This window comes from Glandiceps talaboti, chromosome 18 (genome assembly GCF_964340395.1).
Source record: "Glandiceps talaboti chromosome 18, keGlaTala1.1, whole genome shotgun sequence".
Lineage (NCBI taxonomy): Eukaryota > Metazoa > Hemichordata > Enteropneusta > Spengelidae > Glandiceps > Glandiceps talaboti.
This window is the reverse complement of record NC_135566.1, coordinates 14,678,395-14,705,318: the sequence shown is the minus strand read 5'-3', so window position 1 is coordinate 14,705,318 and position 26,924 is coordinate 14,678,395. Positions and strand designations below refer to the sequence as shown.

Here is a 26,924-nt window from a genome sequence, read left to right as displayed (position 1 = left end):
ACGGTGATATCGTTGGTTACTTACGAAGCATCGATTCAGACATTACGCAAACATTTACATATTTTCTACGAGGTGACGCAGGCCCGTTTTACATTGGTAGTGATAATACATTGCGAGCTCGTGATGGTATAGACTACGAGACAAGATCGTCGTATTCTGTTTCGGTTTTAGCGACTGATAACGGTATTCCTCCAGAATCGCAGATTTCGATGATTCATGTGTTAGTGATCAACGTTAACGAAGCACCTGGTACGCCGATGTGGAATCAAAATACAGTCAGCGAAAATGCAAATGTGGGTGATGTTGTGGCACAGCTGACAGCCACCGATCCTGATCATGGACAGATTCTTAATTATACATTGATCACTAATGCTGGTGGCAAATTTTCAATTTCGGGGACAGCTTTGATTGTTAATCGGCCTTTGGACTACGAGACGTCATCCAGTCACCAAGTCCATATACAGGTTCGTGACAATGGATCCCCAATTCTTACAAACAGTGCGGTATTTGAAATCACTGTCTTGGATGAAAATGAACCACCAACGAAAATCACTTTTCTTGGTGCTGATGTAAAAGAGTACAAAATCGGTGGTGACACTGTAATGGGAACAGTTATTGGACGATTTCAAACCGAAGATCCCGATCAAGGAGACACGCACGTGTACTCTATTCTCAACAACGATAACTGTTTCAACGTGCAGGGACAAAATTTAGTGGTCAATAGTGTCGGTTGTTTTGACTACGAAGCCAATGCATTCTATTTACTGGACATCGAGACTATGGATTCTGGTGGCCTGACAACCAGGACAACGATACGAGTCGGTTTAGTTGATGTGAACGAACCACCGACTGGGATTGTTCTATCAACATCTAGTGTAATGGAACATGCTGACCTTGACACAGTTGTGGGGACACTGACAGCAATTGATCCCGATGCAGGTGATACTCACGTCTTTACACTGGTCAGTAGCAGTGGACCTTTTTTGATCGATGGTAAGTACTGGAAAACTGAACATTTTCATAAAAAACCACAAAATTTTTTGCTTGCTTTATGGAGGAAAGAAAAGAGCTAAAAAATATGTACTTGTTAATAAATCATTCACAACCATTTTGTATGCATATGTAATGCACCAGACTCAAAATCTATGATTTAATCTACAGAAACCAGTTGCAGACCAAACATTCATACAATTTTGTTTTAGGGGGAAATATCAAGGTTTACCATATCTCAAATACAACTGCTGACATCAAACTGTGGATGAATGGAATCTGTTACAAACAGGGAGAGCAAACAAATGAATTGGATTAATAACACTTGGCTCAGCATGTTGGAACAACAGTGACTTGTATTACATTTCATGGTTTGATAAGAACAGTTTTATGGCCTCTAAATGCCAGGGGAACTTCTAATTTGTTTGTGAACATGAACTATTATGTAAAGAGGCCATAAAACTGTTCTTATCAAATGATGGAATGTAACTACAAGTTTCTCTACTTCCAACATGCTGTGCCAAGTGTTATTAATCCAATTCAGTTGTTTACCTTCCAGGTGTTTGTAACATGTTCTGTTCATCCATGGTCTGATGTCGGCAGTTTTAGATGAGGTTTTAAAGTGGTTGTGTACACAGTGACTGCATTTGATAGTATTTTGTCAGAAAGAGATATTTCGAGGGGTTTCTTGCGCAACACTTTTGCAAGCAAATTTGAATTGCTCTGTGATGTTGCAAAGGAAAATGGTGAATTTGTTTCTCATCGTCAGCTTGACAACAAAACATTTTTGGAGACAATGCTGTCATCAAACAAGTATGGAAAATGAAAATTACTTTGACTAAATCTTAGTGAAATAACCCCCTTTCCCTCCCCTCCCCCTCCCCCCTGACTTTATCCCATCAACAGATTTCACTTCCTGAGACTTTTTTTCATGAACTTGAACGTTTTCCTTTGATTTGACAGGACACTCTATTAAGGTGAGAGCTGACATGAGCTATGAGATATACCAAAGTGGTATTTCGTTTGATGTACAATGTACAGACAGTGCTGGTAACTCTGTTGTCAAGACTATCACAGTTACTTTGCAGGATAAGAATGAACCACCAAATGACATCACTGTTACCATCTTGAAACCATGTGGTCCAGGTTAGTCACATTATGCTTTGTTATCCAGAAGGACTACAGTTGCTTAAGATCCCCTCATTAACTTATCATTGTATAAGAGGTGACATGATTAAAATGTTCAAAATATTGAAGGGAGTATATGACCCAGAAGTTTCAAATTTTGTGCAGCTGTGATCTGACTCGAGTACCAGAGGTCATCAGTTTAAGATTTATAAAACAATTGTCTCATCTAAATCTAACAAAATATGCATTTGTAAATAGATCTAGATAAGCTATGGGAAAACCAACCCTTGTATTATGATTCTAAGGAAAACACTATTGACATTTCACTATATAGAGACTGCAGTGTAGTACAGAGGAATCTCATGACTAAGTTAGCATAGAGCTGACAGTAGAGGCCAGACAGGCCTAAAATCAGAATGAATTTTTGAATCTATGAATCATAATGTTTAGCTTTTGCACTATTTTAAGTTACAAACACAGACTTGGTCAATGTTGTTTCACATTGATCTTTCAAGTAGGAAGCCATGACAAAATTGTTTTATAAATTAAAAATTAAAAATAAATACCAAATCCTCATCCTTATGGCCACTTTAAAACTCAGAACTGTAAAATAGCACTAGAACTCACCAGTTTGTTGATGTTCATATCTCTTACCTTTACAGGTCATACTGGACCAGACAATTTCGGCATTGATGCCTGCATCACGGAAACAACTGTGCCTGGTGACATTGTCGCAGTTGTTCATGCCACTGACCCCGATGCAGATGACCTGTTGACATTCACGATGATTGACGCCAGTGAGAGATTCATCTTTACCAGTAAGTGTTAACAGAAGTTGTAACTTCTCTTAGAAAAGAATTTATCTTTTAGTGAAATTTTTTTATATATATTGTTAGAAATATAGTGACAAAGATATGAAAAAAGTTTAAAACTTTCTCTTTCATCATGTAATTTGTATTTTTTAGACTTCACGCAAATTTTTGTGACAAAAAGTTTATCAGACTTCTAGACAACATACAGTTCTAGAAATGAACACAGTAGTTCTTATTGCATATACCCTAAATTCACCTTTACACCTCGTTTCCCATACTACTACTCCAAATTTTATAACTTAATATTTCCTACAGTACGACCCTTCTCTCTTAGTGAATATCCCATGCAATACTAATACCCTCTCCTCTTTGATAACCACAGGTCTTTCCAAGAAAACTTTTTCCACAACTTCTTTGTTTTGATTATAGTGAGAAAAAATTTCAAAAAGAAAATATTTCATAAGTTAAACTGTTACTTGTGTTTCTTATATGATTAGATTTTTCCCCAATATTTTTCTTCGTTCACTGAGCTAAGGAAAATATGAGTGACTTAAGAGGCCCTTGTCATGACGAGATACTAGATGAGTAGTGATAAAACCCTTAGGTCGTGAGAAAAATATTGGACAATAATATAATTATACCAGCGCCAGTAATATCAAAGACAAATCAGGGAAAGTAATGGTAATTTTGAATGTTGTGACTCATATTTTGAACACAACAGAACCAGTGACATAGGCACATGTTGTCATGACATAGAACGACATATTTATGGTTTATACATGGAAAAATGACTATGATACATTACGATAATAATGCTGGTGCTTATGTAGAGCTTTCCCACTCTGTGCTCAAAGTGCTTTACAATTATTACCCCTGGCACAGATCTATAGTGGCACAACAGCCCATTACTTCCACACCTCCCTGGGGAGTATTCAATTCCGAAATGGGTGCCGTTATTATATATTAGTACTGTATAATTTGATCCTTTTATCAAACAATACAATATTGTGACCCCAATGATGAAGTGTTTACAATTAACAAAGGCATGTCCCATTTCTTTCTGTCTCCAAGATGATCACCAAATCATCCTGGGTAGTGATGGCGTTAATTACGAATCTGTGTCTTATGGTCATATTAATCAAATCACAATCATCGCAACTGATCTCAGTGGTTTAACTAGTGAAAAGGATGTCACTTTTGAGGTAAGATTTAACTAGAGGTCACAATCACAAACAGGTAGTTATGACCTCACCAGTGTGCCCTCTAGTGGCAGCCAAATTTTGTTGTTGTGAGTCAAACTGGCAATTCTTGTGAGTCACCACATAGTAAGAGATAGGAGAACACCAAATTTTTGTGTGTCACTAGAAATTGTGTACGTCAGTGACACGTCAAAGAGGGCAAAATCGACCTCACTGTGAAAAAGTGTTTGACTTAACAACAGCTGATAAAATGACCAAAAATTAACTTATAATAATGGAAATTTATTTAAAAAAGCATCTGCAGTGATCCGAGAATAAATGTTCATGGCCTCTGGGTTCATAGAATCAAATGACAATTTCTACTTGCAGTCATATTAATATATGTAGTACATCTCTCAAAAATGCTGAATTTATGTCAGTGAAAATCTGAATTGCCTTCCAAGAAATCTTTTTAACTCTAAGTATTTTTATATTCATTTGACATCTGAAATGATGTGATAGATTTTATGATATTTGAATCATAAAACTATTTTCTATTTGTGTGACAGATAACAGATGCTAATGATATTCCATCTGATGTGAGGGTGTCGGCTCACATTGTCAATTCTGCTACTCCAGAGGGTCAAAACTTTGCTTCCCTGACTTGTTTAGATGAGGATCTATCAGATACTCATACGTTTACTCTATTGGACGACTCTGGTGGTAGATTTGCTGTACAAGGAAATCATTTACAGGTTGGTGTTAGTTTTAAAAAGGTTGAAAAAGTTATAGCATTGATTCTTTTGAATGCTTTGTTACCAATTCATCTACTGTGAAATTAGTTGGACATTACAGTTGTATGATTTGTACTCAATGATGATGATGATGATATTGATGATGATGATGGTGGTGGTGGTGGTGGTGGTGATGATGATGATGATGATGGTGGTGGTGGTGGTGGTAGTGGTGGTTGTAATGGTCATGATGATGGTGATCATGATGATGGTGGTGGTGGTGGTGGTAACAGTGATGGTGATGATGGTGGTGGTGGTGGTGATGATGGTGATGATAATAATGAGGATGACGATGATGATGATGGTGGTGGTGGTGATGGTGGTGGTGGTGATGATGATGGTGGTGGTGGTGATGATGATGGTGGTGGTGATGATGATGATGATGATGATGATGATGATGATGATGATGATGATGATGATGATGATGGTGCTTGTAATAGTAATAATGATGGTGACAGTAATGTTGCCACAATTGTTGAATAACTATATTGTTTACATCACACAGGTTGCACAAGCCCTATCAGTAACTTTCACACACACTAGAAGTATCATTGTACGATGTAGTGACAACAAAGGTGCCCAGACAGGTGACATTCAGATAGATCTACAAGTGACAGCATCAGAAGGCAATGAAGATATCGACATCATATTACATGACCACATAATAGCCGAGAATAGTCCAATCAATACTGTTGTTGGTAAGTAGGAATACAAATGACTGCAACAGTCATTATGATTGGCTGTTATCAATAATTATGATAGTTATTAACCAATTAGCATGATCAATATTGTTGGGGTGACTATTAGTTTTAGATAAGTGATTTTGATTGGCTGTTATTTGCAGATATAATAAGTAACAGCCAATAAGGTCATGTTAAGTGGAAATGGAACAGAAGAATCTACTGTAGTATGAAACCATTGACAACTGATCTGAAACAAACTGCCAATTCACATTTGTTTTGAAAGCTCATGTAAATAAAAAAAGTAGTTTTAATAATAATAAATTGTACATATTTTGTGATAATTACCAACCTTTCACCTTTCACCCTAGGTCAACTGTCAGCCTCCAGCAGCAGTAACCCAGGTGATACTTTCACCTTCGATCTGATGAGCAGTGGTGAGGGAACGTTTGTGTTGCAGTCATTACAAAGTTCAACATCAGCGGTGAATCTGTTGACCAATAAAGCGTTAGACTATGAAGATGATGATACATACACTATAACGGTACAAGTCACTGGTACTTATGGAATGACTGTTCAATCATTCACCATTTCAGTAAGTATTTTGTATCTAAACTAGAAACAACTTTTAAGACCACTATGACATGACGACCTTAATGGTACGTTCACTCAGACAGTGTTATTGACTGATTGATCTTGACTCCATATGAAATTATGTTCACACTGAATGTTTTGATGACCAATAGATATTAGTCAACGTCGTAATCTATTCACACCAATGACTAAATAGATATTGGCCAACTTCACTACTACATGTGTACTGACCACTTGACAATGGCCAACTTCGCTACACAGTTAGATATTGGCCAACTTCATTACTACATGTGTACTGACCGACCAACTTCACCACTACTGACCAGTAGATATTGGCCAACTTCACATCTACTGACCAGTAGATATTGGCCAACTTCATTACTACATGTGTACTGACTGGCCAACTTCACCACTACTGACCAGTAGATATTGGCCAACTTCATTACTACATGTGTACTGACTGGCCAACTTCACTACTACTGACCAGTAGATATTGGCCAACTTCACTACTACTGACCAATAGATATTGGCCAACTTCACATCTACTGACCAATAGATATTGGCCAACTTCACATCTACTGACCAATAGATATTGGCCAACTTCACTTCTATTGACCAATAGATATTGGCCAACTTCACATCTACTGACCAATAGATATTGGTCAACTTCACTTCTACTGACCAATAGATATTGGCCAACTTCACTACTACTGACCAATAGATATTGGCCAACTTCACATCTACTGACCAATAGATATTGGCCAACTTCACATCTACTGACCAACAAATATTGGCCAACTTCACATCTACTGACCAATAGATATTGGCCAACTTTGCTACTACATGTGTACTGACCAGTAGATATTGGCCAACTTCACTTCTACTGACCAACAGATATTGGCCAACTTCACTTCTACTGACCAACAGATATTGGCCAACTTCACTTCTACTGACCAACAGATATTGGCCAACTTCACTTCTACTGACCAACAGATATTGGCCAACTTCACTTCTACTGACCAACAGATATTGGCCAACTTCACTACTACATTTATACCATGTCTTGGTACCATTACAGTATATTTACAGTATATTTCTGTTTTAATTTAATAATACTCTAGAAATTACATAAATTTGATAGATTTAAAATTAATTACAAAATAGTACAGTGCTGGTATAAACATTGACAAATTACATCATTTCTTGTCCTACTTTGTTGCCTAGGTAACAGATGTCAATGAAGCACCTAAAAATCTAGCTTTACACAACAATGTGGTTCAAGAAAATATCAATAATGCCGTGGTTGGCATAGTAACAGCAGAAGACCCAGAAGGGGATGACATTGACTTTGATATCACGGAAGATCCAACAAATTCATTCCAGGTGAGAAAAATTAAACAATTTATTGATGATATCTAGCATCAGTTACTTCCTGGTATGTTTATTGATACTTCTTAAATTTCAATAATTTTGTTAAGACTTCACAATATATAATACCGGATCTGGTGAACATCATATGATGAAAATTTCTAGACATTTTGTACGATGATATACCAGAGTAGTTGTTAACTCCAAAAGGCCTATGTGTATATTTCATAACTCCAGCTATATACCACAGGCGCCTGCAACTCCGAAAAGACTCATGTATGTACTTCACAATTCCTCTTCCTTTGTAGCTGTATACCACAGGAACCTGCAACTTCAAAAGACTTTCTTATATATATTTCACAATTCCTCTTCCTTTGTAGCTATATACCACAGGAACTTGCGACTTCAAAATATTTATGTATAAACTTCACCATCCATTTCTCTCCTTTGCAGTTATATACCACAGGAACCTGCAACTCTACAAAACTTTCATGTCTATATTTCACAATTTCTCTTCATAAGACTTAATACTTATTTATATTTGACAATTCTCATCCTTTGCAGCTATATACCACAGGGACTCGCAACTCCAAAAGACTGGTGACAAAAAGAGTATTAGACTTTGAAAATCAACCAAGTATGACAGTGGTGATCAGAGCCAGAGAAATAGACTCGGAAGGAAAGACATCCTCTCCTCTTCAGTTCTTGGTGTTTGTGATCGATGTGAATGAACCACCAAGTGACATTTCATTAAATCTAAACTCAGTGGATGAGAACACTCCACCTGGTACAATTGTTAGTTATATTATGGTGTCAGATCCTGACAGCGATCATCATTTACAACATTTTACTTGTATCCTGAGAGACGATGCTGATGGCATGTTTGAATTACAGGATCTAACACTTGTGGTAAGTACATTTGAAAATTACATAAGAGCTAGGGTCCAGAGAACACAAAATCTTTTACATTTGAAACCAGCATTGTGTACATTTCAAGATGGAATTTTTGTACAGTTCAATATGGAATTGTGTACATTTCAACCCCAGAAATTGTGTACATTTCAAACCCCCCCCCCCCCCCCCCCCCGAAAAAAAAAAAATTGTGTACATTTCACCCCAGATTTGTGTACATTTCAACCCAGATTTCTGTACATTTCAACCCAGAATTCTGTACATTTCAACCCAGAATTCTGTACATTTCAACTTATGACTGCAGAATACTATTGTTGGGATTGTTCTGCTTCAAACATTAGATTATTAAATGCAGTTCCACCAATGTGAGCCAATTGTCAATTATTGTCTGCAATGGGTGATTGCAACTTCAACTTTCAATAGAAAAACATAACATAAAATTCAAGCACTAAGTAGATATTCACCAACATCATGCTACACTTCATAATTGTGGTATCGTTTAGATCATTTCAAATCATCAGCAATGATGCATTAATTACATTTGCTATAGCTAACATACCTTGTTGTCTTCTTCAGTTACTGTTTATCTATTTCTAGGATAAACCGAAAACTGACTTGTAAAGTTTTATGCGAACTTTATTTTTTAGGTTTCGAGTCTCGGTGTTTTGGACTATGAAGGACCAGGTGGAACAGTATTGTCAATTGACATTGAATGCTGGGACCAACGAGGACTGTCGACCGAACGATCCTTTGACATCACAGTGAATGACGTCAATGAAAGACCAACTGATATCAAGTCTACATCACAACTATTTCAAGTCAAAGAAAACCAGGATATTGGTAAGCTTCATACTTTCTGTGTTGTATTTTGTTGGTAAGGCCTAAAAAAAATACTTGTTTGGTTCCGGTTACCTAACCCCACCTAGCTTCCACAGCCGACCTTAAACTTTTTGTACATATTTGAGAAAAAATAATAAAATCGCAAAAATTGTGAAGTCGCACGAGAAATAGTGGATAAGGAAACTTGAATCTACTTAAAAAGACAAAGTAAAACTGTACTTCCAATCTGTAATGGTTGTACATCTGATAGGAAGAAATAAACAACACAGAGACCATTTGGAAAACAATGGAAAACCAGAACTACACACTTAGAAAAAAAATATAAATAAAATAAAATAAAAAATCTACCTCCCCACCTATTCTAAAATTGAGCGTAATCAGAACCACATAATTTTCTTATTAGGCCAAAGCTATCTTTGTTTTGTTTTTATAGTGTTGTACATTGTGATATTAGAAGAAAGTACAGCTTCCCCTGAGTGCTGGTGAATGATATCAGTCCCTTGGGAGGCTAATAGTAACTGGGAAAAATAAAAAAGTTGACCACATTTTCCAATATTTGAAATGACTAATAAATTCAAAAATCCTAAGTGACTGGAGGCAGTCCATATCTACATGTGTGTAAATCAATATTAATATCTATTACCATGTAGTAATTACCATAAATTATTAAAAATATTGCAAGTTATCAATAGTAGGAAATTTGAAATATTCAAGTTACCGTGGCACCTGAGTTAAAACAGCTAAGAAAGAAACGTTTCTAAGACATTAAAGTTATCCCACACTTTTTCCTTCAGACATTTTACCATCTATTCCATTTATCTTCCATTAGGTGAAGTGATTGCCTACCTGACAACAGACGACCCTGATGAAGATGACACCTTCACCTATACCGTCACACCACACACTTACTTTGCTATTATAGCCGATCAGTTGATAACTCATGTACATCTGAATTATGAAGAAAAATCCACTCATGAAATTACGTTGACGTCAACGGATGCTGAAGGATTGACTGTCACAAAGGTAACTTTTAATACTGATTATACCATGCACGAGCCATTTAGAACAGAAAATATGGAATATATACTCTGGTCGTTCTACGTCATGACAACGTGCGTGTGTGTCACGACAACACATGTCTATGTCACTGATTCTGCTGTGTTCGAAATATGAGGCAAAACTTTCAAAATTACCATCACTTTCCTTTATTTTTCTTTGATATTACTGGTGCTGGTATAATTATGTTATTCTCCAATATTTTTCTTCATTCAGCCTGGAAATACTCGTGACCTAAGGGTTGTCAATACTCATCTATCAATTCATAGTTACAAAGACCCCTTAAGTCACTCATATTTTCATTGGTTGAACGAAGAAAAATAGTGGGGAATATAAGCATCTAATTATTTTGATAGTACCGCAGAGCATTTCGTGTTGCACTTGTTAGTATTTCTCTGAAGGCTCAGCATCTTTGTGTGTATAACACTTTGTTTCCTTTCAACTTTCAGATGGTGACAGTTGAAGTTCTTGATACCAATGATCCTCCCACCGGTATATTGATACCAGCTGGAACAGCCGTCAATGAAAATTCACCAATCAACACTCTAGTGGCAGAACTTACAACAATTGATGAGGACTCCCAGCAACTGTTTAGTTATACTTTAGAGGCGCAGAATCCACAAAACGCCTTGAAACTGGTAGATGGTAACAAACTGAAAGTTGATGATGGCAGTGTTATTAATCATGAGAAGATCAAGGCATTGGAAGTTACGATCATTACTCGGGATAACGGGCGTCCAACATCGTTTACACATGTGGAGACTCTGATTATACCAGTGTTAGATGTAAACGAGCCTCCAAGATCAATTACGTTGGCGTCTGACACTGTTGTGGAAGGGTCATTTGAAGGTACACTAATCGGTGAAATATACGTCGATGATCCTGATTCGCAGAATCAAGCGTTTTTATGTACGATGGCAAACAATGATGGCAATCGGTTTGAATTAGAACATAACGGAACCGTCATCCGATTACGAGTAGGAAGTGGATTCGCTATTGATTATGAACGAGTGAAATACCACGACCTTATTTTGGAATGTCACGATTCAGACCTTCAGTCTCCGGTAACCGGTTCTTTTCGTATTAACGTCTTAAACGCAAACGATGTACCATCAGGTATATTTGTCATCGATGCTGACCCCAGTGACACCACTGTCAATCCAAACCGACCAGATGATGATGACGACATATATGGTAGTGTTATTACATCATCAGTTGCCACGGTGATGGAGAATGCGACGACTGGTATTACGATTGTTGCGTATGTTTTTGTAACAGACGAGGACAACCAGAACACTGATATGCAGCGACAAGAACACTTCTGTCAACTAATCAGTGAAGCCACTTATCATCAATTCCAAGCAGAAAGTAAGAAATTTTGTCCCATAAATGAAAACCCTAGTACCTCTAAGTTTTTGTGATGCCTTACAATAACTTTTCCTTCTGTTTTTTGATGTCTTACAATAACTTTTCCCTTTGACGAAATCCAATTTTTACTTGTCTGAACTCTGTAATACTTAATTTTAAAGGAAAAGATCTGTTAGGTTTGCTTTAACTGCACATTGTGTATTGAAAATAAAATTTAGAAATTGTTATGGTAGTGATGGAGGAAGGGGGAGGGGGAGGGAGTTCAGAAAGACCTTACTGTACTTCACTTAAAGTGGCCATATGGATGAGGATTGCATATTTATTTTGGATTTTTAATTTATAAAATAAGTTCATCATGGCCTCCTAAACATCAAACAACATTGACAATGTTCTGTGTTTGTAACTCAATACATTGCAAAAAGTAAAAAAAAATGTATAAAATGTTTGTTATTGTACATACCATAACAAAGATTGTACACATTTATTAACCTTTTGCAGTTTATTGAGTCACAAACAAGGACTTGGCATATGTTATTTCACATTGATTTTTCAAGTAGGAAGCCATGATACAATTGTTCTATAAAGTAAAAATAAAAAATAAATACCCAATCCTCATCCATATGGCCACTTTAAGTTGTCTGCTTGTTATCAGTTATCAGCCTCATAGTAATACATTGAATGTGTGTATACATTTTTTTAGCAACTAGAAGACGTCGTCGTCAGACTGATGCCACAGGAACGGATGATTCATGGAGTGATGAGATACCTAGTCAGTTCATGATCCAATCAGGAACAAATAGTATTCTAGTCAGAGAAGAACTCAACTATGAAGATAAAGATGAATACATGATATACTTAGAATGTGCTGATAATGGTAACCCAGCAATGGTGAGTATACTGTTGGTCACCACTGGCAAGGCTATGACAGAACCCCATGACACGTGAGTGCAAGTGTGGTGTACTCAGGGTATTTGCATGAGTGCTTGTAGTGTTCTCTGTGGCAGTACTTTCATCAGTGTAGCGAGTGAAAGTGAAGTAGAAAACACTGCAACATGAGTGCAAATACCCCTGAATACCCACACTGGAACTCACATGGCATGGTGTTCTGTTATAAACACATATGTTTATCTGAAATGTTTATCTGCACATATAGAAAGTGCTTTACTTCAGTGTTACTTGTTGTAATAATGAATGCTATAAGCGACTGTACTAAACACATACAGAAAGTGCTTTACTTCAGTGTTACTTGTTGTAATAATGAATGCTATAAACGAGTGTAGCACATAGAGAGTGCTTTACCTCAGTGTTACTTGTTGTAATAATGAATGCTATAAACGAGTGTAGCACATATAGAAAGTGCTTTACGTCAGTGTTACTTGTTGTAATAATGAATGCTATAAACGAGTGTAGCACATATAGAAAGTGCTTTACTTCAGTGTTACTTGTTGTAATATGAATGCTATAAATGAGTGTAGCACGTATAGAAAGTGCTTTACTTCAGTGTTACTTGTTGTAATAATGAATGCTATAAATGAGTGTAGTACGTATAGAAAGTGCTTTACTTCAGTGTTACTTGTTGTAATAATGAATGCTATAAATGAGTGTAGTACGTATAGAAAGTGCTTTACTTCAGTTTCAGAATTACTCGTTGTATCACTTTGTGTCTACTTTCACAGTCAGCCAATATCACCAATATCTGAGTAATATTTCTTCAAAGTTTAACACATAATATTTGTATATCTACAGAGTACAGTACGTTCAGTCAAGATCGCTGTCCTGGATGTAGATGAAGCACCCATTGATATAGGACTATCTTCTACAAGTGTGGTAGAGAATAGTCCTGAAGACACTCATATTGGTGAGTCAATCTATATTTCCCTAGCCTAGCTAAGATCTGTCGATAGGGCTCCCTAGTCTAGTCTAGATTTAAAATTTAACACCCTTGTCGAGTCTAGAATTTTCAAGTACTAGTAACTCCCTAGTCTAGTAGGGATTTTAATTTAACTCCCTAGTCCAGTCTGCATTTTAAATTTGACTCCCAAGTCTTGTCAGGATTTTTAATTGAATTCCCTAGTCTAGTCTGGATTTTTAATTTACCCCCTAGTCTAGTCCAGAATTTTCAAGTAACTCCCTAGTCTAGTCTAGTCTTGTTCAGATTTGTCATGTTACATCCAAGCCTAATGTAGATCAGTGTGGGATTTTGATGTAACTCCCTAGGCTAGTCCAGATCTGTTCTTTAACTCCCTAGTATAATCTTAATCTGTGTAACTCTTCAGTTTAATCTACTAGTAGTTCATGTACTGGCAATTACAACCTATACATACACTAGATTCTGTTAACATAAAATTTGTACTTCATTTTTCACTGACAGCTCATATTGGGTTGGTTGATCCAGATGACACAAGAACTGCATATGCATATGAGATCATATCACTAGGCGTTCCTTTCTACATCGAAGAGACTGAACTGAAAATATCACGTACTCCTATAGACCACGAAATCACGCCAGTTTGGACGGTCCAAATCAGAGTCATTGAAGTCAACACGGATCTTGAAATCATAAAGAACTTTGACATTGACATTGAACCACAAAACGAAGCACCAGATTCGTTGACGATTGACGGAACAACCGCTATTACCATCCCAGAGACGTTGACTGTCGGTTCTGTTGTTGGTACATTAGAGGCGACCGATCCAGATGAGGACGATACCGAATTCACATTCAGTTTCTTTGGTGATCATGATTCCCATGATTTCTTTGGAATTGAGGGTGATAAAGTGAAATTATTGCAGTCCGTAGATGCGTGGGACAATGATTTATATGAACTCACTGTCCAGGTGACTGATGTCGGTGGACTGAGTTATGTCGGCAAGGTTACTGTTAGGTTGACAGACGTCAACAAATGCAAAGAAAATGACTACTGCAGTGTATTTGCACAGTGTCTACATAGTGTGTGTTCATGTTTACCTGGATTTGTTGGTAAGTCATTAATACTTTTATCACTCTCTGATGATAATAGTACTGATTGGTCAAAACTGAAGTCAATAATAGTGTTATTATCATCCTCAATTGATTGTTAAATACCAGTTTTTATTGCATCATAATTGAAGGACTGATTGGTTGAAGTTAAGTGAATACTAATTTTATTGTATCACGCTGAATACTGATTGGTTGCAGCCATGTCAATAATAGTTTTATGACATCATCACACTAAAAGTAGTGATTGGTCAATGCTAGGTCAATAACAGTTGTATTGCATCATCATCCTGAAAGTGGTGATTGGTCAACATGTAGTCAATAATAACTTTATTACACCATCAGCCTAAAGGCACTGTGTTGGTCAGTACTCAGTCAGTAAAGGTCTGATCACATCATCTTGAAAGTACTGATTCAAAGCGTTAATTGGTCAAATTGCAGATTCAATAATAAATTTATTACATTGTCATCAGCAATAAATCTAATGGACTTATTATGGGATGTATTCTAATAATGCGTCAACAAAAGCGATACATGCTGTACATGATAATGGGTAGTCAATAATAGATTTATTGCATATGTTGTGTGATGACAAGTCAATAATTGTCTTATTGCATGATCTGTTGCAGGTAATGGTTTTACATGTACTGATGTGGATGACTGTGCCAACAATCCATGCCATCCAGATAATACAATTGGTGATTGTCAGAATGGAGTTGGTGGAGTCAGGAATTTTACATGTAATTGCAAGGAAGGATGGTTAGGCCCGGACTGTTATAGAGAAATTGATGATTGTGTGAATAACACTTGTAGTGTTGTCGGTAAGTTTGGAAATCACTGAATTAGATGAAAAATGTAATGAAGAATATATAATTGATGGTTCCAAGAATCATGAGGAGAGTACAATATAGTTACTTTGGAATGGTAAATTGGAAACGAATGTGACGTTTCGATCCGTCTACTACAGACCTTGATAACGCAGTGATTTAATTACTCAGGGTTAACGTTTCTCTCCGAACTGATGAGAAGTCTTTCAGATAAATGTACACTTAATTGCCAATTACAAGATGTTCAGCTGCATGTATTTAAGAGTGTTCCATACACATAATGTCATAGCCATGTGATTTGAAGGCAATGTGTACATTCCATAGCATAACTGTATTTATGTGTTAAGTTTTTTTGTCATTATTAAGTGCCGTAATTTTGATATCACAGTTCAGAAATGTAACTGTAAAACTAATTGTTGGATTAGGAAAAATGTCTAAAATACCGACAGTTTTTGAAAACTTCGGTCTTCTGTACAGACGATGCAAACATGTGCATGTTCCACTGTCTTTTCCATTTGTGATCTGAATGCACAGCTAAAACAACTCTATGCACCATTATGTGTATGCCCACAGAATTACGATTTAATTCTCAAATGATAGGTTTATGCATACTTACAGGATAAATTTGTAAATTTTTGAATTTGGGTATTATAATTTTTGGATTTTTGGAATCATATCAGTTATTTTATCATTATTATCATATTTTTATAGTTCATTTAAATTCTGGTTTTCTGTTGCAGGAACTGATAAGTGTGTTGATAGATTGAACAGTTATGAGTGTCGATGTAAGCGGGGTTATACAGGTGACAAGTGTGAAGTTGATGTCGATGACTGTGCAGAGAACAGATGCCTGAATGGAGGACAGTGTATTGATGCCATTAGTGGCTACAAATGTGAATGTAAAGAACCCTTTACAGGTTAGTTTTTAACCCCCCCCCCAAAAAAAAAACAAAACAACAACAACAACAACAACAAAAAAACCCCCCAAAAAAACCCACAACAAACAAACAACAAAGCCCCAAAACAAAAACAAAACCACCACCACCACCAACAACAACAACATCAACAACAACAACAAACAACAACAAAATAACCCCCCCCCCCCAAAAAAAAAAAAAAAGAAGAAAAAAAAAAGAAAAGAAGACCCAGTATACACAGAAACTTAAAATAATTATAGAAAAAGTGCTTAATATGAAGTGTAATTGTTAACCATTGAAAATATGGTAAATTAGGAGTAGTTGTACGGTTGTAAAAGACAATGGTTGCCTCATGGCAAGAAAGTTAAATATTCCGGCTGTTTTCACTTTTTGCATCGATGACGTACCTTTATTTTCAAATGAGAACTTTTCCCGCCTGTTTCAATACTCAACAACATATTTTCCCGATTAAAGTCAACAACATTATATTTACATCTCTGTTTCTATATACATTAATGTATTCAGGTATAAACTGTGAAACTGATGGTACTATTTGTCTGAATGTTACCTGTCCAAATAAGGGTGTGTGTATCCCATACTCCAGTGGCCACAACTATGCCTGTCGATGTCTCGAACCATTTTCACCAGACTGCGAGGGGTGTATGTACGGTTATGGAGGGAAGGATTGTGAACCATGTAAACCTCCCCTCACTGGTAAGTCCTATAGCTCTCGACCTCTTCTAGAAATGCTGCACACCTGAAATTATTCTTGGAATATACAAATTATGCAGAAGGTCAAAATGACAAAAATGGTCATTGAAGTTTAGTATTGACCCATACTCAATGAGATGAGAGCTTATTTTCTAGTATTTGAAAATTTTCAATCATTTGGTATTTCAAGATTTTTTCCCGTTATTTGTCTTTATGATCAGACTTTCACTGATATTCACCAGTTTTTATGAGTGTCAACTCCAGGAATAGTCACCAGTATTCACTTAGATGTTATTACCCAATATTTTTCGTTGTTCAGCCAAGGAACAACCCTTAGATCATGAGTATTTTCAGGCTGAATGAAGTAAAATATTGGAGAATACCATAATTATACCAGCGCCAGTAATATCTAAGAAAAATCAGGGAAAGTAATGATAATTTTGAATGTTTTGACTCGTATTTTGAACACAGCAGAACTAAGGACATTGACACACGTTAGCGTGACATAGAAAGACCAGGATATTAATTCCATATTTTTTGTTGAACTTGGCTTGTTCATGGTATAATATTTTAATAGTAGTTGTCATTGTTCACTGACATTCAATTTAACAAACTACAAGTCTCAATTCTTACCATGTTTTCCTTTATCTGCTACTTTCAACAATTTAGTTGTGATTATACCGTACTCAAGCCAAGTTATCATCTCTGAACAGAAAATATGGATTGTGTACCTTGGTTGTTCTATGTCATGACAACCGAGCTGTGTCCATATCACCTATTTTGCAATGCTCAAGATATGAGTCAAAATGTTCCAAATCGCGATTATTTTTCGTGATTTTTGTGTCTGAAAGCGATGGTCCCTGATTAAGTCATTATTTTTCTGTTGTTTTCAGGTGTGAATTGTGCAGTGGATGGTAGTATCTGTACTCCTAATCCGTGTTTTGGTCATGGTATATGTGTACCCTACCTAGGTAGTAAATATGCCTGTATATGTGCAAGTAAGTCGATAGTCATCTCATTCTGAGTTGGGGGACTGAAAATTTCTAGAAATTTCAAAATAAGAGATTTGTTTGTTAAAATATGTGTATCTGATTTTAGCAAAAAAAAAAGGAACTCAGATGTCATTGCTCTGTCAAGTACACACCCAGGTTTTGTCGAAATGAATAGTAATTATTTTCAAAAAATGATAAGAAGTAGGAAATATAGGAAAAATAGTGTGTGTAGATGAAATTCTGGAAAGAATACTGTTGAAGAAATGTTTGCAAATTCAGCTATAGATTCTCAAGCATGACAAATAACTTACTTGATATGACTAAAATTTCTTCATGAAATTGTCAGGTACCACTGGAGGGCGCCATCTTTGGGTTTTTGAATAGAATGACTCGAATATTTAATTTTCTTTGACCAACACAAGTCTGCTGTACCACCACAAGAGGGCGCTCTATATAAGATTTTGACTAGCATGACAATGTCAGCTTTGGTGTGTTGAATGTGACAAATGCTGATTTTATGAATATTGAGATAATTTTGGTATCAAATTATGATAAATGTAAATATGTTAATGAGATGATTTGTGCTAACAATTGAATGGTTGTCATTTTCATTTATGTACCAGATAACTACACCGGTGCACATTGTGAAATGTTAAATGGTTTGAAAATCGCACAAGGCACAGACGGACAAAATGACAAGTTTCCATTAAACATGGTGTATATCATAATAGGAGTGTCAGCATTCCTTCTACTCATAATATTGTTAATCTGCTTCGTGTGGAATAAACGTAGACGAGTTCTGGCTCAGAAAAGAATGTCCAGCCATGCCAGAGTCAGGTGAGAAATAACATGCACACATACACATAGGTATGAACTGACACTGCAAATGCAATTTTCATGAAATTTTAGTTTGTTTTTAGCCAAATTTTGATTGATATTCCAAAATAAGAACAGTTTTTATGTTTCTAGCCTAAAATGAAAGTGAAATGGGTCAAAAAGTTGGTAAATTTTACAGAAAGTTTGCCTTAATCATTTTTTTGTGAAAAGTCATTTGTGTGAAACATGATGTACAGTGTCTTTTTATGAACTTGTGAGGGCAGTGTTCTATTTCTCTTAAGGTAGTTGTGTTCTTTTTTCCATCAGAAAATTATTTTTTTTTAGACTGCCTGGTACTGTTATTATATATTGCTAGTACACGTACAATAATTCAAATTTCTTTTATTAATTTTCAAAAAAGGGGAATTTATGTATTTGTAAATGTCTGAACACAAGCAGATGGAAGTAGATTTTGCCAGCAATTCACAAACAATAATTTGTTTTTTTTCTGTGATGTTGTGAAATGAAAACATAATTTTCTGGTACTATATTTTTTCAGGTATGATCCAAATCATCAAAAAGTTGAAATGGGTCCAGAATTCCAAGGAATGGAAATTGTGCAAGGATCCGAAGTGCATGATTTGGAAAATCCAACATTCTTTGATTTTGAGGAAATGATGGGTCCAGACACGGCTACATCACAGGGAATGGATGACGAGGCGAGAGCTCGTATGGCCAGTATTGCCAACAGACCAATTCAAAACCCTAAAAACAATATTGTCAGTGTAAAAGTTACAAACGATCTCAGGGCCGAGTTTAACAATCAGGGTGCACGACCTCGTGAAACCGAACCAAGTGAATCGCGGATTGTGACTGACGGACGCACTATGCAACTCACCTCAAATAAGAATAACTTGGGTAACTTTGAGACACGTAGATTGGAACTAGAAGATGATGAGGATGACTTGAAAAAAGAAGAACTTGTTGTCGATCTCGACCACACCAGTGTCGCTTTCCAGAATCCCGTGTACGAGTCAGCAGAACCGACGCTCGGTGGCATGCCTCGAAGAAATTCCGAGACAGAGGCACAAGAGAAGCGAAAGAGTGCAAAAAATATCAACACAAAGAACAGTGTCAGAGACCTTGCTAGGAAATTCCAGACTCCCGATTCCGGAATACAATCATCACAGCAGCTTACTAAGGATAATCCAGTGTATGAATCTGATGAGGAGGAAGATAGCAACCAAGATAAACAGTGATTTACATTTGAATGAAGAACATTTTTTTTCTTGTCTCAAAAAGTAACCTTGAACTTCAACTGACAATTTATATTAAAAACACTGTTTGCATTCTTTAACTTTTCCCCAAATTTTACTGTCCACTACAAATGAAGGTCAAATTTAGGTCACACTTGTAACTGTAGCAACAGTGAATGTAATTCTAAATAATCACAACTTTCAGTCCTTTCCAAAACTAAACAAAACTAGAGGGTCCACAATTTTGTTTTTGAGTAACTAGGGTGCCTGCTATCTTTTCCCCCCAGAAACTAGAGGGTCCACTATCTGGTTTTTGAGAAATTAGGCTGCCTGCTATCATTTTCTTCAAAAAGTAGTGGTCCACAGGGTGCCTGCTAGCTTGTTGAAAGAAAATAGACATTTTCTTATCTTCACATATTATATAATCAGTTCATTTATTGTTTTAATTTTACATAGAATTTTTTTCTTTCATTTTGATGACTGCCACCAAACTGTACTACTATAAGAAAGGCAAGGAGTGATTACACAGGCAGAAGTTCATAAAAGAAGTACTTAATTTGTGACTTTCTTTTTTCTTTTTGATAAAGTGTGACATTTTTATCACAGACTTTACTATTTACAATTGTCAGAAGACTACATAAGGTTACACATTCATATATTGTCAGCCATTTTGTTTCATGAACTGCCCCAAATTTGCTAAGTTTACCAACAAGTTTATCAATACCATGACATTTTTGTACCAATAGCACGGTCCGTTATGAAAGACATGTCATGACCAATAACACGGTCTGTTATGAAAGACATGTCATGATTGAATTGGGAAATAATACTCAGGTTTTATGTAAGTCATTGATCCTCATTGGTTGCTTTTGTATCGTCTTGAAATATCGTAACAGTGATTGGTCATCTACATGCCACATGACATGAATTATGGGTAGTGATTTCAAAAAATGATTTTTGATTGGGTAGGATCAAATTCAGCATTCCTTTCTTCAATACTTTATTTTACAAAAAAATACAATAATGTATGGAGAGTTATTCTTGGCTGTTCACCCTAAAGACATGCTTGTGTTGTATTTGTGTAGTCATATTCACTATCAAAATTACATTGCAAATTATTGCAAACTATTTCACAAATGTACTTTGGAATGAAAATATGAATAAAAACACAGTATCTAGACAGAGATAGATAAAGAAATAAGGTCGGAAATATGTGAACTTTGACCTTGTCATTCAAATTCATTGCAACTATCTTTTTTCCTAGCCTAAAAGCCATTGAACAGTGTTGAAAATTTAGAAAGTTTTGAGAACAGCTCCCTTTCCCAGACCTACCCTAAGAATAGCGCCAACTATTGGCCATAGCATATTATCCTTTTGTTTTTTTCAACCTTGCACTTCCTTCAGAGAGGACATTGGTTTGTAATAACTATTCCAGTGTGTCTGTAATGAAAACAAAAATGGGTTTATTTGCTAATGGACCATCCCCGTCTGTGCCTTCAAGTTCAAGTTCAACACTCCTATGCTTTCTTGAAAGATGATAAAATTGAAGAGATGGAAATAGAGATATGAAAACATGTAAGTTATGGAACAAATGCAAACCATGTAAGAAATATTTACAAGAATCTCTTATGAAATTTGAGAATGTTTTTTATCTTGAAAAGAGACAAAATTGTTTACAAGATTTAATGCTGGTCGTTAGATCGACAGAATGAAAATGATTAGGTTTTTTTAATGGAAATTGGTTGTAATATTATGGGATAGTATGGTATACAGAATAGTGACTGATGTTTTGTATTAAGAATTTCTTGTATGTTGACTTTCATACAAAGTGTTGTATTTTACCCATAACGAATGTCACACACTCTATGCAAATTATCTTCTTCTTTTTGGTGAATTGTTGTATTTTTCATTTGAAACCATCTAAAAGGGGAAAAACACCTGCAATTTTGTGATAAAATTGGTGCCAATTCGATGGGCCACTGATACACACAATTTCGAGTGACACACCAAAATTTGGTATTCCCCTATCTCTTACTATGTGGTGACTCACAAGAAATGCCAGTTTTTGACCCACGACAACAAAATTTGGATATCATTAGAGGGCACACTGGCAAGGAGATCCTTGTATTAAAAATGTGAGTATGGGATCAGTTTAACCAATGTATAAATCCATAGACTGTTTTTTATTTCAGTCAATATCAAAAAGATGGTTGTCATGGTGATATTTGAGAAACTAAAAGCAACTGCATGCTACATAGTATTGTATGTATAGAAGCATAGAATAACTAGTGGATATGTACAAGTTCACTTTTTTGATTTTCAATTTTATTTCTTTTCCTGATGTTCAGTTTATTAATATCCATATATGACAAAGAATTTCCAGAATACTGTGTTAATATTTGTAATTACATATTTATAATCAGCCAGGTACATAAGGCAAACTAATAATAAGAAATTTGTTTCCGATAACATGAATTCAGAAAATAGGGTAGGTAGGTCAGGATTTTATTGTTTTGAAATTACTTCGACCATGATAAGATACTCGTTGGTCAAACTAATTCTGTAATAGTTTGATGAGGTGAAAAACAAGTAAATGAAGACAATTATAAGTTCATGCAGACTGTATTGTAACAGTATTATAGTCTAAAAAGATCTGATTTCTCTCTGGAATACAATTTTTAAAAAGTGATCACAGACGAGGCAAAAGCATGAAAGTGTACATGGCAATAGAAGTAAATTGTTACCATTTTACCATTTGGCATGCAAAAAAAATGGTTAGGATCTGGGGCTTACACAAGGGTCAGTCGGGTTATCGAAACACACTATTTTTTTAATTTGGCCTAATTGCGACAAACTTTCCAGACTTGTCAAGTATTAATGCAGCAAGGTTTTAATGTTTCTTCACTCTTACTGCAAATTATTCCCCTCTCAAAATGTCATTGCCTACTTTTGTTCTTTGATCAGAATTTTGATTGGGAGGTAAATTTTGATGCAATGGTGCAAAAAAGAACAAAAAATGAACGGGAACTAGGACAAATTCAAGTGGGAATGGCAACTGTGTGGTAGATTCCATCAGTATGTACACTAGAGGGGAGTATGCCTTGAAAATCCAGTTTTAAAAAGTGATGGGAAAAAGTAGAGACCATGAACTTTTTCTGCATTTTGAAAGTTTTGTCTGAAAGCTATGGAGAAATGAAAATATAAATACAGTATTTTGGCAATCCTGCAGATTTTGAATATGTTGACATATTTTTTTTGCTCATGATACACTTTGAAACACTGTATCCTGTCTTTCACACTACCTCTCAATATAATGAACTCTTCCAAGTATGGTGGCCATTTTTGGATATCTCATAGACAGACCAACTCCAGGGTCTATGGACGTACTCAAGTTTTCTATGTTTTGTGTACAAAGTAGAAAAAAAGACTTAATTATACCATTGTGTGAGCAGTTGTTTGAAGTACAATGTAGTGCCTTATTACGTAATTAGATATTATTCCCCAATATTTTTCTTCATTCAGCCAGAAAAATATGAGTGACCTAAGGGGCCTTGTCACTACGAGTCGGTAGATGAGTATTGGGGAATAATATGATTGTACCTCCTCAAGCGTAATCTATGAAAAGATCTAGAAAAATAATGGCGATTTGAAACATTTTGACTTGATTTTTCAAACATCGCAAACCCAGTGACATAGGTACAGGTTGTCATGACCAAGGTATATAAATCCATATTTTCTGTTTGAAGACAATAACTTGGCTTGAGTATGGTATAATATATTTTATTTGCAGATTTTTTATATGTAGATATATATAAACTTTTGTTTTGAATAGTATTTACAATTGAAAGCTTTTTTTATATTCCAAAAATATCAATATTTAGCATTTTTATAAATATATCAATTTCATACTTTTATAGTTGTTCGTAGATAAAACTGCCACATCGCTTTAAAAAATATTTTGTCAGTATGCAAATCTATGCAAATCTATTATATTAAACGCTTCGTAGTTTGTTGTGCATTTTCTTTTGGTTGTATTATCAAATCATTTACACATACTCTTTGGTAAAATTATGGGATAGTGTACATTTATATATACACAGACTGAAATGTTACATTTTTTATCCAGAATTTTTTAACTGCAATATGGCTTTTACTAGCTGTGAATGATTTGTATAAATTACTGATACATCTGATGTATATGTTGAATCTGTATTACATACACACTGATATTTAATCAACTCTCCATTTTGCAAATAAAATGGCTTGAATTAGCTTTAAAATCCTGTCTGGTTCTTGTTTTTCCAACTCTGTCATCAAAACCAATTTGAATTTCCTTACTAACACATCAATTTCTTGTGACACGCCTAAAAGATAATTTTCTTCTATTTCTTACTATGTGATGAAAAGTAAGAAATAGGGGAACATTCTCTTTAATACTAAAAAAGAAAATTTAGTGAGAAAATTGAAAATTGATACAAAATTATATATTTTAATTAAAATTTAAAACAAATTTAATTTAAAATTTAAAATTAGACTAAAACAAATAAAAATCATCATTTATTAAAAATAAATTGATTGTTACTAAGAAAATTTAGTAAGAATATTTAAAATTTAAAATTTTGTTTTTTTTTACCTGCAACAAAAACTCCTCTTTCATTGCAGCACACACTGTAAAGCAGTCTCCTCAACTTACCTTATAAGGTACATCAGAGCCTGAATTTCTTGCTCAAACAGTATAAGGGGTGGGGTGGGGTGATGTGTATTCATAGACAAGGAAGAAAGTGGTGTATTTGGGTGTGATGCAGACACACAACACAAGTAACAAACTCCTTTTTCGACAAAAATATTAAGAATTCACAACCTTTTAATGACAGTAGAGTAAACCTCTGCACTCCTGTTCCAAAATAATGTGATCTTGTTAATTACAGCAATCAAGGCGCATGATAACGGCACATGCATGCCTCAACATCTTCCCAAGAATTGTTCATTTATGACAAAAAGGTGCCAAAGAGAGCTTTACTGCAAGCAGTTTTCTTAAATGAGGATGTATTGGTGAAATGTATGTATTGTCAAATGTCAAAATGTTTATAGTTTCTGTTTCTATTAAGGCCAAATAAAAAAGTTGTTTGGTTCTGGTTACCCGACCCCACCTTGTTTTTCACTCCAACCCTAAACTTTTGTTTACGTATTCGAGAAAAATAATAATAAAATTGCGAAAATCATGGTCTCGCAAGAAATAGTGGATGCAAACTGACATCAACTTAAAAAGACAATATAAAACTATTCTTCCAATCTGTAATGACTGTAATAAACAGCACCGTCGAGACCATTTGGAAAACAATGGAAAACCTGAACTAGACACTCACAATGAAAAAAATATGTAATAAAATAAAATAAAACCAAGTCAAACAAGACAAGTTACCTCCTACAAGTGTCTGTGAGTGTCATATTGTGGCACTTGCTCACTACTGAAAAAGCACAGATATTCTAAAGTAGGATGGCCATGGTCAAATAAAAGACTTTCGAAAACAAATGCGTCTGCTAACAAATCGAATAAAAAAGTTTTTGAAGTTTACTTTCTCGCAATGCAACCTGGGTACTTGCTCTGCGCAGACGCACAAGCTAGTGTCGTAATATTGTAAGATGGCGGTAAATTCGCATATCAACCAGACTACAGTCGCGTCCAAAAACCCACATTGTCAGTGAATTTTGCTCAGTCTGAAGACTTACAGGTTTGTATTTAACACTGTTGTTTACAAAATGTTAGTTCTAAACCACGGTTTTTACGGATTTCACCATCTTGTTGTCACACAGGGACGTGACCGGTTTCACCAGTGGCATTCACTCAGTGATCCCACCCTCGTACCGGTGTCTTCTGAACATTACACGCCGCTAGTTAACCTGCTTGAAATATAAATAAACAGAGATAACAATTTGACAATGTCTGTAAAACTTACCTGTTAAATTCGTGCTCAATCATTACCTACATGTGGAAAAGTGTACGTGTTTACTGTTATCGGTCTTGTTTGTTTATATTTTCACATTATTATGAGGGACATTGAGGTTATTATATTACACGTCCTCCAGATATTTTCTAGTTTGTTTGTTTGTTTGTTGGTTGGTTGGTTGTACGTACTGCTTGACTCTGTTCTGACTGTCATGTCGCCACTATAAATTATGTCAAAGAACATGACAGTAACACTCCGTCAGCATGTAGGACAGACGTCATACAGAAATTTGTGGCGATTGAATATTACTACCACACTAGGCTGCATTGACTTCCGAACACCAAACATCTGTCACTCAGTCAGTCATGTATATGATAATTCTATGTAAATACTGTGACCAAAGAAATTGCAAACAACTCTCTTTTATACTTTATAAATTAATATATATGATAATTTGATATACAGTATAGTGATTGATAGAATGTTGCACATTCATTTACAGTCAAGATGCAAACATATGTTACGGTACAAATGTAGGTTGCATTTAGCATTTGTACTAAGGGAAATTTACACAAAAAAATGTGTTTGTTTCCGATGACATAACTTCAGAAAATAGGGTAGGTAGGTCGAAATTTTGTTTTCTTTTAATTTTGAATTTTTAGCAACTTACTTCAACTCAAAGATAAAATACCTTTTGGTCACAGTAATTCCGTGAGAGTTTGATGAGGTGTATTAAAAGACTAGAAGAAGTAAATGATTA

At 35.4% G+C, this 26,924-nt stretch overlaps 1 protein-coding gene across 1 annotated transcript; it reads left to right on the top strand.

Annotated features, from left to right (window-relative positions):
• The first annotated feature begins 82 nt into the window (after window positions 1-82).
• LOC144449725 (protocadherin Fat 4-like) lies at window positions 83-24,282 on the top strand. Its single transcript, XM_078140303.1, has 21 exons — window positions 83-993; window positions 1,954-2,136; window positions 2,781-2,936; window positions 4,002-4,132; window positions 4,678-4,863; window positions 5,408-5,600; window positions 5,954-6,177; window positions 7,401-7,559; window positions 8,109-8,453; window positions 9,104-9,296; window positions 10,126-10,319; window positions 10,802-11,720; window positions 12,421-12,608; window positions 13,467-13,578; window positions 14,092-14,700; window positions 15,327-15,518; window positions 16,265-16,441; window positions 16,967-17,155; window positions 18,046-18,150; window positions 18,768-18,981; window positions 19,520-24,282. The coding sequence occupies exons 1-21, from the start codon at window positions 210-212 to the stop codon at window positions 20,217-20,219; spliced, it is 6,153 nt and encodes a 2,050-aa protein (XP_077996429.1). The 5' UTR covers window positions 83-209; the 3' UTR covers window positions 20,220-24,282.
• Window positions 24,283-26,924: the final 2,642 nt, after the last annotated feature.